The sequence below is a fragment of the Buteo buteo genome, chromosome 12, assembly GCF_964188355.1.
Source record: "Buteo buteo chromosome 12, bButBut1.hap1.1, whole genome shotgun sequence".
NCBI classification, from domain to species: domain Eukaryota; kingdom Metazoa; phylum Chordata; class Aves; order Accipitriformes; family Accipitridae; genus Buteo; species Buteo buteo.
In genome coordinates this window covers 5704664-5718775 of record NC_134182.1, presented here as the reverse complement: position 1 = coordinate 5718775, position 14112 = coordinate 5704664, and the positions used below count along the sequence as shown (strand labels likewise).

At 37.1% G+C, this 14112-nt stretch overlaps 1 protein-coding gene across 6 annotated transcripts in view; it reads right to left on the bottom strand.

Moving 5' to 3' along the window:
- The window catches only part of LCLAT1 (lysocardiolipin acyltransferase 1), a 120308-nt gene that overhangs the window by 60659 nt on the left and 45537 nt on the right, over positions 1 to 14112 (bottom strand). For 5 of the 6 annotated variants that reach the window (XM_075042486.1, XM_075042487.1, XM_075042485.1 and 2 more), the window contains one exon: positions 2491 to 2637. The exons of the other annotated variant lie outside the window; for it this stretch is intronic. In XM_075042486.1, the coding sequence (XP_074898587.1) occupies positions 2491 to 2637 (147 nt within the window). The remainder of the gene's footprint in view (positions 1 to 2490; positions 2638 to 14112) is intronic. 6 annotated transcript variants of the gene reach the window in all.

The following is a 14112-nucleotide window of genomic DNA, read 5'->3' as shown; positions in this document are numbered from 1 at the left end:
GAAGTACATGTAGAAGGTTATTTTTCATATTTTATTTCAAATGAATCAGTACCTATGATCGTTCACTACAACTTTTGCTGTGGATTTTGTTTTCAGAAGTAATTAGCAGTTTTGGAATTTGGTCAGAAAACAAGAGCCATTGCCTCTAGTTTTGCAAAACGTCCCCTAGGATATTGAGCGACCATTCAGAACAAAACTGCAGTTTATTTCTTATTCTAAAAGATGGAACATGAGGTTGCAATAGGTCCTAATATGTCAATAACATAACAATTTTCTGAAAATCATTTTTTCAAAATGTTACACAAAATACATTATTATGTTCTATCATTCTCACATGGCATAAAATTATTGCTTTGTCAGGATTAGCCTGTCAAGGGATTTTGCCCTGTTTCCTATAATATTTTTAAATATATGAGCTAATGTTTCCTGTGAAGACAGTTAGATAGGAAGAGCTATTTACTTTCACTGAAAAAGCCCCACAGTTTTGCCTGTCCCTATACATCTTACTACGCACAAATATAATATCAAGGTGGCGTTCATTACGGATGGCAGGATAGAGTGCTAAACACCGGACAGTTTAACATGTCAGAAGCCAGCACAGCTGCCCAAGGAAGCAGCACCCTGTCATCTTCCCTGCCCATCACTCCATCCTTCCCACCGCACTGCTTCCTCCCCGGGCTGCTCAACAAACCGGGGGGGGAAAGGATCACCACCCATCTGCGGTGGCTTCAGAAGAACGGCGCAGTTAGCGCGGATATCCATTTGACACTGCAAAGTTAAAGAGTACGTGTTACACACGTATAAGGAAGGAAAACCGAAACAACAGAAATACCTTAAAAATAAAAAAGTAAAAAATTTGTGTTCAGAAATCCAATTAGAGAATTTGTTAATATTAAGTGAAGAATCTTGTCTGCATGAATTTCTCAGTGGATGGTATAAACAGCATATACTTAAATTTGTCTAAGTCATTTATATCAGTTACAACAGCGGAGAGAAAACCCTGTGTTTCCTTAAGCAACTTCACATTCAGGTGGGAGCATCCCCACCACTGCCTTTGGGACTCCACAGCACAAGTGTTAACACACTACAGCTGTCTCAGTCCTCGCCTAATTCTTTTTTTTAAAACTGTAGTATGAAACTTCCTCAGTTCTTTAAAATCTGTTGTCTCTAAGGAATATTGGGAGGGATTAGAAGGTATACATAATTTATGGAATAAATTACAATCCCTCCAATTCTTTCAATCATCTTGAGATGGAAACACCTCAGAAAGAGTATGAGTGACCCAAGGAGGAATCTCCTGACTCCATGAATAAGATTAAGATTTCATCTCATAATTCAGATGTAGGAGGGGACAGTTGTTCATTAATTTGAAGAAAAAAAATTAAATTTAAAGTGAGATAATTTCCATCCTTCTTCCTAATTTTAGATAGAAAATAACTATTCAACAAGAGCTATCACATGAAGCAGCCCAAGAATGTATGATGAATTTATCCTCTTTTAGGAAGGCTGATCAAGTGATGACAATTCCCTACAGTGTGATAGCATCTGAATACTATATGTACACATTTTTAAGGATATCGGGAATACAGAAGAAAAAATAGCAGTATATGTTAGTTATTTTTATACTGTGTCTAGTACTCACTAATCTGGCATTGCAATAAAATATGATTTGAGAATACCTGCAATACAAAGTATAGTAAAAGTCTTTTAAATAAGCTAAAAGATAGACGTTTAATTGTAATTGATTTTCTATTCAAAGATGATGCTTATGAAATCATGCTGCAGGCATGAACCTCCACAGAACATTCATATAATGTTCTCTTTTATTGGCAATTGAGTCGTCTTCAATACTTGTTAGCAACTTGCTTCTAATGCTGTAAGATACCTGTATTAAAGTAGATATTTTATTAAGAATTAATACTACAGGATCAAACTCATTAAATTTACTCTTATCATAAAGTCAACATTTGTTTTAGGGAGGTATTTTTCTTATAGAGGCAGATACAGACTGCTTACACATGGCCTAAGGAACAAGTGTCTCCATTTTCTCCTCTTAAAACATTAGGCAAGAAATCTAATAGAATCATTAGTTCTCCTCTTCAATCACTCTTCCATAGGTCTTAAATGATTTTGCACTGTTTGTCACAGTAATATGGGAAATGGGAACATGCAAGTGATTTATTCCAGGTCTTGAAACCTACTTTTGCTAATGCAATATACATACAGTGCTGACCAATATAAAGCCATTTCAATCATCAGATGCTTTGAAATATAAGTTATTTCAGGAAGACTGGCAAAGCATCTCAGTGGAACTACATTTGTGCCTCTCAAATGAATCAGTACATATGATCATTTACTATAATTTCTACTGTCCATGAGAACCCAGGCTTGCTCCTGCCTTGGACTTTTTTTTTTTTTTTTTTAACTATTTCCATAAACAACAAAGAATTTCAACGTTGAACATTCTAAGAGATGACGAACGCAGCCTACCTGTGAGATCAGTTCCTTCTGGAAAGATGAGGAGTTGTAATGGTTCACGAATGTCACAGAAATAATCCAGCATTTTTTCAAAGTGACTCTTGTCATCTTCCCACTTTCTCTGAATGAAAACAAAGGCAGCAACCTGCATCGCCCAGCCTAAAGTTTAAAAAATACACCTTTAGTAACATTTCACTCTGATACTTCCACAGTGTCTGTTACTCTAAAATACTCTATCAATTGTGTTAGACGCAACATTTTATTTGCTGCCCACCTATCCTCACCTCTGATTAAGAGCACTTAGCTACCTTGTAAAAGGAGTGTTGGATAGGAAGCAAAAGAATGCATAATCTAAATAAATAAATCTAAATAAATGGCTACTGTTTTGCAAAATTCAAGTTACCAGAGTTAGAAAAGCTTTCCAGAGAGCAAGAATAGGGTCAATGCTGTCATGAAAGGATGTTATAGCGACATAGGTCTCAGTCTCTTTTCCCAAGTAACAAGTGATAGGACAAGAGGAAACAGCCTCAAATTGTGCCAAGGGAGGTTTAGACTGGACATTACAAAAAATTTCTTCACTGAAAGGGTTATCAAGCATTGGAACAGGCTGCCCAGGGAAGTAGTAGAGTCACCATTCCTGGGGGTATTTAAAAGATGTGTAGATGTGGCATTTCGGGACATGGTTTAGTGATGGACTTGGCAGTGTTTAGGTTTATGGTTGGACTCGATCTTAAAGGTCTTTTCCCACGTAAATGATTCTATGAGTCTATGAGGTGAAGTATTTAAAACCATGGCCCTCACTACAATATCCTTAACCACTGCAACACTGATTTGCTCAAGGGAAGGCGCTGCCCCTACGGACAAACGTCTCAGCAATGCACTGCAGGATAAAAGAAATCTGCATTATATAGAGGTAGTTGTCCTTTGTATTGCATGTTAACCATGTGCATTGTGCAGAAAATATCTATTGTTTCAAGGGCTTTATTACATATACCTCCTTATAATTTTCATTACTAATAGAAGAAAATACAAAGTTGTTCTTTACATCTGATTATAGAAAAATTTGATGTATATCCGTTTGTTTGTGTTAATACACAAGACAACTGTGCAGATTTACAGTCTGACATCAAACCAAGAATGTAATGCAGTTAAATAAATGAAACTGTTTCTGAGCCTGCAGGTCAGGGGTCACAGGCCATTATCTTCAATAAATGCTCTTGGCTTTTTTGGCAAAATTTAGCGTACAGGGTATCACATAATATTAGAAGTTCTGTCCACTAGTTCACAGCAGGATGAAAAATCAGGGCTACAGTTCCACCACATGTCTGTCATGCTCCCTTCTTAAACACAGCTCCGAGGAGCATGACACTGCCTTACCACTGTACTTGGCTAGCTTGTATCTCATCAGAAAACCTGCAAATAGATATTCCACATCAAAGAGAAAACATCACAGCTTCCCACTCTCCTCTTTGCTCACCACAGTCCTCAAAGTCTGTTTTTCCTTTCCTGGTGACTTAGAGCATGTTATTCTTGCACTTTATTTCAGTTCCTCTTTACAGGGATTCCTTTCTATTCTGTTCCTGGCAATATCTTAGAAGGAGCATATGCTAGAAAATCACTTAATATAAGTCACCAGTTTTTAAACCAACTTCATAAGTCAGTCAGCCTGGATAATGCATTAACCAAGCTGCATAATCTCTTCTGTATTGGTTAGGAACGTTAATTGTATTCTTAAAGATTTGTAACCTGTATCGTGGGGTAGGTACTTTTTCTTTTTAAATCAGCTAAGCAGATGGAGCATGCATAACTAACATGCCTTCTGCAATCTGGACCTAATGAGTCTCAGATATTCAGATAATTAATGATATCCAGATAACTGCATACTGGAAGTGGTTATATGAATTAAGAAAAGAAATGCCCAGAATGCAGTCTCAGCAAATCTTTTCAAATTTGTACGCTGTACTTGTTAAAAACCTTCTGTAAGTAAAACTAAACTTTGACCACAACATTTTATGTGCATCTATGCACATATCTTATTCCCACATCTGCAGTGCCAAGAAGCATCAGTACAGCTTTATTAACAGAGACTATCCATGTTTAAACAAATCATTTGCAGGAAAAAATAAAGGTTAACTTCAAAGTAACTGAAAAAGAACTTACATAATTTAACTATGCTTTCTTCTGGCATTTAATCATCTCCTACTGCTACAATATATTTCACTACAATGGTGCAAAACCAGTATATTAAATTGAACTAATCAGGGCTTCATAGTCACATTTGTCATTGTGTTATATAAAGAGGACACCCTTTCATACCAAGCATTGCCAAATACCAAATGGTGCCATGGAATTCAGTTCCTCTAGAAGATACATGGAGATGGAATGAAGCTGCATCAGGGGAAGCTCAGGCTGGACATCAGGAAAAGGTTCTTCACTGAGAGGGTGGTCAGTCACTGGAACAGGCTCCCCAGGGCAGTGGTCATGGCACCAAGCCCGTCAGAGTTCAAGGAGCATCTGGACAACACTCTCAGTCGTATCGTTTAGCTTTAGGTAGTCCTGAGAGAACAGGGAGTGGGGGCTGATGATCCTTACGGGCCCCTTCCAACTTGAGATACTCTATGATACCTCATCTGAAATCAAGTTCATAAAAATGGACACAACAAAGGAAAAAAGGCCTGTAAGCAGAAACAGAGATGCCTTGTACCGTACCATTTACAGCTCTGAGAATATAGATGCTCCATGGGACAGAGTGGAAAAATACATAGAGATTAGGAAAGTTGTGCTGTAGTTTTGGTGTTTTCCAATCATTCTTACCTCTCAGCCCAGACCTTTTGTATGTTTTATGCACCCTAGACACTACACCTACATTAGTTTATGCAAAGCCTGTACTGTGCTAAACCATTTTATTGTGTGGTATCACACATCAGGCCTAAATTATTCAGTCCTTGTGTTCTCATTGCAGCAGAGTCTGCAGTAGGCAGAAAGAAGGTGTCCTGGTTTTGGCTAGAATAAAGTTAATTTCTTCTGAGTAGCTGGTATAGAGCTCTGTTTTGGATTTAGGATGAAAATAATGTTGATAACACACTGATGGTTTAGTTGTTGCTAAGTAGTGTTTATACTAAGTCAAGGACTTCTCAGCTTTTCATGCTGCCCAGCCAGCAGTGGCTGGGAGTGCACAAGAAACTGGGAGAGGACACAGCCAGGACAGCTGACCCAAACAAGACAAAGGAATATTCCACACCATATTACATCATGCCCAGCCTATAAACCGGGGTGAGTTGGCCGGGGGGCACCATGGCTCAGGGACTGGCTGGGCACTGGTCAGGGGGTGGTGAGCAATTGTATTGTGCATCACTTGTCTTGTATATTCTCATTATTATTAGTAGTAGTATTTTACCTTCCTTCTCTGTCCTATTACAGTGTCTTGATCTCAACCCGCAACTTTTACTCTTTTTTCCCCAATTCTCTCCCCATCCCACTGCAGCAGGAGGGGGGGGGAGTGAGCAAGCAGCTGCGTGGTGCTTAATTGCCAGATGGGGTTAAACCATGACAGAAGGGACATGAGCAGCAAAATAAATGCTCACTTGGGAAGCCTACTGATACTTTCCCAGGTCAGCAGCTCCTTAGAGTGATTTTAGTCCATAACAGAGGGAGCATGGAAAAAACCTCACTGTCAGATCCCACGCTCTCCCCTACCTTTCTTCATGTAGCACAAGGCTTTAAATTATATGGAAACTTGCATACAAACTCCTTCTAGCAATCATTCTTTAACAGCACTGTGAACATCAAATTACAAATACCTTTAGCTACTAAGAAAGCTGCTGCTTGGGTGACTTGCATTTTATCTGACTAAACTGCCTTAAAGCAGAGGATATAGTGCAGTAGTTTCCCATTCCTGTCCTAAGTGGTGGTGTTATATATGGGCTATGAAAAATTAAACAGTAATGTAATGACAGTAGGGTGTCAGGGAGGAGGGAAAAAGAGAGGGAAGGGAGTTGGGAGGCATCCAGTTTTTAAAATAAACAACAGGTTTGATTTTTCTAACCCTTCCAATAGATAACATCCAGTGTTCTGGAAGAATTTTTCTATCTTAAGTGTATATCTAATTAGATAAAACAGTCCTGACAGCTCAAATAAGAACAGATTATCTAACTAATAATAAAGGACCCAGGTTTTCCTCCCCACTTACCCCAGCAGAGCAGAGTGCACCAAACTATTTTACCATCTATGAAAGCAGAAGAACCTTCCACATTTGCTCAAGCTTTAAGGCCTCTGGTGAAAGGCAACAAAAACATGAACTACTGCCTTCAACCAAAACTTTGGTCCATGCACTGATGGGAGAGAATGCCTGCTGTTTACATGTCTCACCATCCCACCAGATTCAAGCAGAAGAGGAAACCCAAAACAGGCTTGCAAACACATGCCTTTGAACAAAGCAAAAGCAACTCTCGCTTTGATTTCCATTCCACTGTGCGTTTGCATTGTGCTGCTGGAAGAACAACACGAACAAGTCCAAGGCATGACGTGGGATCCAAATGGGAATGCACAGAGAAACAGGAGGAATTCAGTAAAGCAATGGGCAAAATGAAAGGTTTTGCTAATCAGCAAGATTTATGAATAAGCAGCAGAAGGAAGTACCTTCTCATGTGCAGCCTGCAGTGAAACACGCTATTCAGTTAATTATTGTTAAGTTTAAGTCAACATATTGTTCAACAAAAGTAATTACATTTTGCTCTTTTTGCACAGCGTTTTTAGTTGTCTAAAAGCTCCTAGGCAACAGGAATTTTCCTAGCAAAGGCAGCAGTTACTTGACTGGGGAAAAATGGTTGCCTGTTGATTTGAAGATTCTTGAGAAATCATCGATTACAGAAACACAGCAGAGAAAGAGTGAAGCTAAAGAAATCATAACAATGCAACTCCATTTCTTTGCTAAAATACTCGAAATGTTATCATCACTTGGAAAAGTACTCAAAAAGCATCACACTGTACAGCTCTTGTTCAAAATTACAAAACAGCAGCACAAAAACCTACTAGGTAGAGTAGCTAGCCACACTGACCCTTAATCAACTTTTCAGAGCTGAAAAAATAAAAAAGGCAAATTCAAATATCAAGTAACACATACACGCTAATGATATGTATTTATCAGGACATAATTCTAACACAGAAAAAAAATTACACTTACAAAAAAAGGAAAGCCTGCTATTGAACTAGAGAAATGTGCTGTACATAAGAGTTTCCTTACTGCCTTGGGGATAAAGCAAATTATAGCTTATGCAGGGTGAGAATTTGCAGCATTGTATTAAAAACGCTAGCTGTAAGCATAAAGCTTTTTAAATTTTAAGAGACCCTGCAGTTCTATTTTCCGCTCCCCAAAATCCTTTAAAATAAAATAACACTTGAAGCTGAAATTTCTTAAGCGTGTTTTCATTGCAAAGGTAATTTGGGAGTAAGTAGATAGTAGGGATGGAGGTGGCAATGAAGAAAAGAGAGAAAGAAGCAAGTTGAAAAAAAAAGTCTTTGTTTGGTTTTGTATCACAACTGTATGTACATTTCCATAAGTATCTCAGAAATTAGATATCCTCAAAAATGTCATGTCTCTAAGAGGAATATTACAACTGATATTGAAAGCAAAACATACACACATCAAGAAAATGGTATCTATGTATTTCCTATAGCAATTTAACAGAACAGCTAATAATACTAAACACCCCCCCAACCAAATTTAATAAATGATTCAAAACTATAGAAACAAGTAGAAAAGTAGAAGGCCTAACTGGGATTTCATTATTATATTCATTCATCCTCCCTCTTTTCTTCCACTGTATTATTCACTGTTTTTTCATAGCATTATCTTGGTCAAAAATAAAAGCATTATTCAGTGCACCTGTATTCAACAGGGATCTGGTCCTGATCACGGCTTTTGAGGCAAAAGGGAACCAGACATCTAGGCTTAATAAGGGAAATCACTCGGAAGCACATGATCCCACTGTATACAAATAATTGGGTCCATTAACAGTTTGTTATTCCAAGTGTTTTGATGCATAAAATACCCACAAGGCAACAACCACGTAATTCTGAATGTTCCTTATTTCAAAGATCTGTAGGTATTGAAAAGAGGTTAGAACATAGAAAATACCACAGGAAGCCAGGGCTTAAAGTTACTATGTATATACACTGTTAAGTTTTCATCAGCTAAACAGGTTTCAACATATTCAATTAGAATCCACCAATTTACTGGCTTTTTTCTAGATAGTTTTATGTCTAATAACCCAAAGAAAGTGAAAAGATTTTTTAAATTTAATGTAATGGTTTGAGCGCACAAACTAGGAAAATAATGAAAGAAATGTTTCTTGAAATAATCCTGTAAAGCACAATCTCTGCTCCTGGCAAGTTTGGGTTTTTTTAACCATGCTCATTTCCAATAATGTAGTTAATAGGAATATAATGAATTGAACAACTACCATCTGATTTAGTGAATTATTTGAGCAAATTACAAAACTAGCTAAGAGATAAAATTCACAAATCTAGATTCACAGTAGCACTCCTAATTTTATAGTGAAACATCTGATTCAGTCTATTTATTCATTTGATTCTATTTGATCTATTGATCTATTTGTAAGGTGTCTATTTAAACACCAGTATGCTTTTGCTATTGCCTTGCCCTATCAGACTCTGAACATTACTTTAATCTACATCTGTTTTTAAATTATTTTTATGGTCACGTTTGTGTTGTTCAGACTACATATTTCATACATATATATACCACATAGTCTACTTTTTACTTGGACAGAATATCATCTCTTCCAATGTATACGAAGCCTAAACCTTTTTTCTTACTAAAAAAAAACTTGAGCGAACAAACAGCAATGTTAGAAACACAGAATTTTAAGGTAACTGAAACAAAGAAAAATATTCTGGCTTTGCTCTGATCAGTTTTACGTTTGATTTCCCATAGTTCTCATGCATTTGTTTCAGAACCAAAATATTCTACATTTTGTATTTAAGTCACATTCAAATTTTAACACTTTCTGTATTTCCTTCGCCCTGCTTCATTCTCTTACAGAAGAATACAGTATGTTCCAGTAGAAATCTCTGCTTTAACTTACTGTTTATTTATAATACAATTAGAAGCTTCTTCAAGCAATGTTTACAGTATGAGATTCCCTTGTCAGGGCAATAACAATGTTGTCAAAAAGCTAGTCAGATACAGCAGCCTATGTCTTAGCTGTGAAAATTTAACTACGAAACCTTCTAGAAAGGATATTCCATTGAAGAATTGGTATCTCTCAGCCAATAGACACACAAAAAAATGTGAAAGTATGTAGGAAAAATCATTACAGTAGTAGCAGGATATATATGTATATAAAGCACCCAAAGGTATACCATGCTCTTGGAAAGTATTCTTTAAATGTTCAATCCCTTAATCATGGATCAGAAATATGCTATTTGGACACTTCATACTCAAATATTCATTCTACTTCCTAAATTATGCCATTTTTATAGAATATGGGCAATCAGATTAACTCTACCATTGTATTAGTGCTACTTACACAAAATCTTTGCATTAAAATGCTATAAATGCCATTAAGGAACATTAAACCTATTCAGTTACAATATCCATCTTAAAATAACACTTCAAATTTGATTTGATGTACTGTGTAAAATCAGAATAACGTAACATCGCTCAAAACTAAAGCAAAGGCTTAAACCTCTAGGACGGCTGGAAGATCGCTTTTTCTAATGCATTTTAAAAATACAGCAATACAGTGAAACAGCACATGAAAACTTGAGTATCAAAAAATATGAGCCTTGCCCAATACATATCTGGAGAAAAGCCCCGCATCATTCCAGAATCAAAGACAAAAAAGAAACAATCTCTGGCTGTTAGAAAGTGGAGAAGAACAAACAGGCCCTACCAAAGAGTCCGACTCTCTCCCATGGATGTGCCATCTTAACTACAAGTCAGAAAGAGTGAGAGATTTTACAATTCAATACCTCTTTGTAGGCCTGCATCCTCTTCAGATGCCCCATCTCCTTATGGGGGGACTGTGAAAATAACTCAGCCTGATGAGCTGATCCACACAGATGCTGCATAACCCACTGATAATGGCAAAGGAATCTAAGTTGGGAAAACATGCCATCCTAATTCTGCTGTTATTTGTTCTGTGAGCTTGGACAAAATAACCACTCCCTTCATCACTTGTCATTTGTAAAATGGGGAGAACGAGACAGATTAGCATTTGATCTCACTCTTTTGATGTGCGTTTTGGAGAGGCAAAGGGGGTGGAGAGAAAATGGAGTCCTTATTATATAGTAAGGATAAGGAAAGTTTTAATGGAAGACAGGCTAGTATTTTTGTAATTCGCGCCCACCCCCCACCCCCCCCACCCCGACAGAGTTGGGAGAATTTCTGTGGTATAGTTCTGAAAATATTCCTATTATTCCCTTCGTGGAAGAGCCAAGCTGGGAAACAGCAACCTCAGTCTTTTCTTCCCTACAAAAAATGCATGTAGAGTTACAGCCAAATTAAGCTGCATTTTTGCTTCAAAGTAATAAACCTTCCCTCAACACTTAAAACTTCTTCAAGGGAGTCTTCACTGTGAACAACTAGTAGAATAACAATTGTGCTTTCCATTAGAGAGCATACTTTTCAACTTCTACTTTAAAAATCACGTAGGATAACAACTCTAAGGTAATTAAGTCTGGCAGCTCATAATTGAATTGCTAGAAGACAAAATGTCACAGCTCCTCAAAACTCTCATTTCAACCTATTTTAACATAACAAAGTCACTTGAGACATGAGCTATACTAGAAAGTTCAGTAGGTTACACTTTTAATTTTTTAAGCCAATATGCTCTATCGATAAGAATCTGAATGCAAATCCAGCTATAACCTGAACAAAGACACTTTATGCCAAAGTATTTATATCCCTACCTACGGAAGTAGCTGTGGCAGCACAAACACTTCCATGCCAATACAAACGCGTACAGATTCCCCGCAGCGTGCTGCTTTAACTATACTCCAATTGAGTTAAGTGCTAAAATTTTTTAGGCTTAGCGATACCAATATTTTACTTCATGGTAGCTGATCCATCATAGCTGTCGGTGTGCATGCTCTTAGCCCGTGGCAAAGGCAGGATAATTTGAGTTGTTTTGCCCTGCTTCATTGAAAACTAAGATGACTCAAATTACTTTGAATTTGCTTCAGGCGAAGCTCGCACACACAGACAGCTATAATGGATCAACTGACGCGCAGTAAAACATTGGTGGGGCTAAGCCCAGTGCTGAAATAGAGCACAAGTCCTTTTTTTTATTTTCTCCTGGCACTTAACAAGGGCCAAACCGAACTTAAGCCTTTGAGAGCTACAACACATGAATGACCAGACAAGTGAAAAACAACAACTAAAAAACTCCTGCATCTTGCAGTCTCTTCAAGGGCAATGTTAGCCACAGAGTAACTTGAATACAGAGATGAAAATCTGGACAGTTACCTGGTTATCTCTGCTCCTAACTACTCCAGGTTTGCCTGCTTTGCTTATTCTCCTTTTTCCTTTATCACCTTGTCCTTTCCTAACCTGTTCCTGCCCCAATACACTCCAGCTGTAATTCCCTGCTTTACCATCCTCAGTGAGCCTTCTTAAAAATGGTAAGTCTTCAAGATATGTCCATCAGTGGTGCCTGCACTTGTACACTGAATTACGGTGTTATTAATCTTTTCCATCAGCATTAAGCGAACCCAGGGTGAATATCAACTCATATAGCAGCCATGCACTGACACTAACCCCTTTGGTTACCCTCTCTCATTTCTTCCATGAATTTATTAAACCCAAATTTTAATTATTTTTTTTTTAATGTAGATGTTGAGGCACTTTTAACCATTAAAATCCAAATATTACTGCAAGCCAAGCAATAATTAAAATCCTATTTAAAACAATGAACACGTGTGAATTGTCCTTCATTAAAACACAGCTCTACTTCCAGTGAAATCTTACTGGTTCATATCACAAGGCTTTTACAAATGAAACTATTGAGATAAAAACTTAAAAGGATGTAACTAACTTCTAGTGATTATCTGGTCATCTGACACTACTGTGTATGTTCGTTGGTACCTACTCAAACAGTATGTATTCCGCAGTGTATGCTGAACAAAACTTTATCATAGTCTGTATCACTTCCGATGCTATTCCTTATTAATTGGAGAATAGGTGAGAATATAAATTGTACATATCTATTACAAGTACTGTAGAGAAGTCCTGTCTTGTCAGATTAAGCAGGAAACTGTCAATGCCATTAGAAATTCTCCTTGAAAACCAACACTGCAGAATGTGTCAATAGTTTCTGATGATGTCAGATGAGAAACTGCAGCAACAGCTAAGAGCAGAGTAGTGCTCCCTTGAGATGCCAAAGTTGGCAACTTGTACTGAAACGCTGCAAGAATGTTTCTGAAATTGAGATTACTGAAATGTAATACCTCTTTTTGAAAACTTTACTGCACACAATTTATCAAGCCAAAGCTACGGTTCCAGGAAGAAAGGACCATCTGTTTTTCTTTGGGCTTCTTTTTTTAAGGCTCACCTTTAATAATTTTAAAGTTTTTCATACACTGGAATGCAAAGAATTAATAACTTAAGAACTAGGTAAATGACTCAATGCTTCTCCTTGAAACACTGACTCCTCTGATTTTAATTATAATTAACTAGAAAATGACTGCCTATTTGTAAATACAGACTCATTAAATCTGATACCTTTACACTTTTAACCTACAAAGGGGGCGACGAGGACTCTGGATCTATTTGCATTCCAAGCTTTGCCCTTCACCTACCATATATACCACTTGGATCAGTATAATCTCTTGTAGACCTATTTTTACACCCCAACTGGGATAATACGTATAACAAAGGTACAATGCTTAATACTCGCAAGGTTTTCAGCAACATGGAAATTAAAGGGCTGCATTATAAACCTTATCTTACACATAACTTTAAATGAAATGCTTGTAAAAAAAAAAATACCGAAAGCAATACAGTATATTCATTCAAATATTTCTCAAACTCAAAGCAAAATTACCATTAGGTAAAGAAGTTCCATTTAGCCAATATATCAATACTTCCATAAACTTATACTTCTAAATATATATACACAACTAAATTCATATAAATATATGAAAAGATGAAACTGAAGGACATGATGAAAGTAGCTGTTTTAATTTCCACAAATATTATACCTTAAATAATCAACATCTAAAGTGTCAACTATAGCTGCAGTGAACTGAAACTGTCTAGTTGATTTCCAAGTTATCTTCTTGCCTTTACAAGCCCATAAAATAAACAAAACTTTTAAGTGAAACCACCAGACACAATTTACCAAAACCAAAAGCTGACAAACACCTATTAAAAGGCTATCACATAACACAGCAGGGCCATTAGAGACAAGTAGGAGAAATTCTACTCTTACTGATGAGATTCAGGGTTGTCCACTTTGGACATCATTTTCTGCTATATCACTGCAACACCAAACTTCATACAGATACCCAATTAAACCTTATCCGTCAATCTTAATTTCATCCAAGAGTCTCATTTTCCAACTCTCCCCTAATTACGTGGCTATACAGAATACTTTATTTTTGCATGAATCT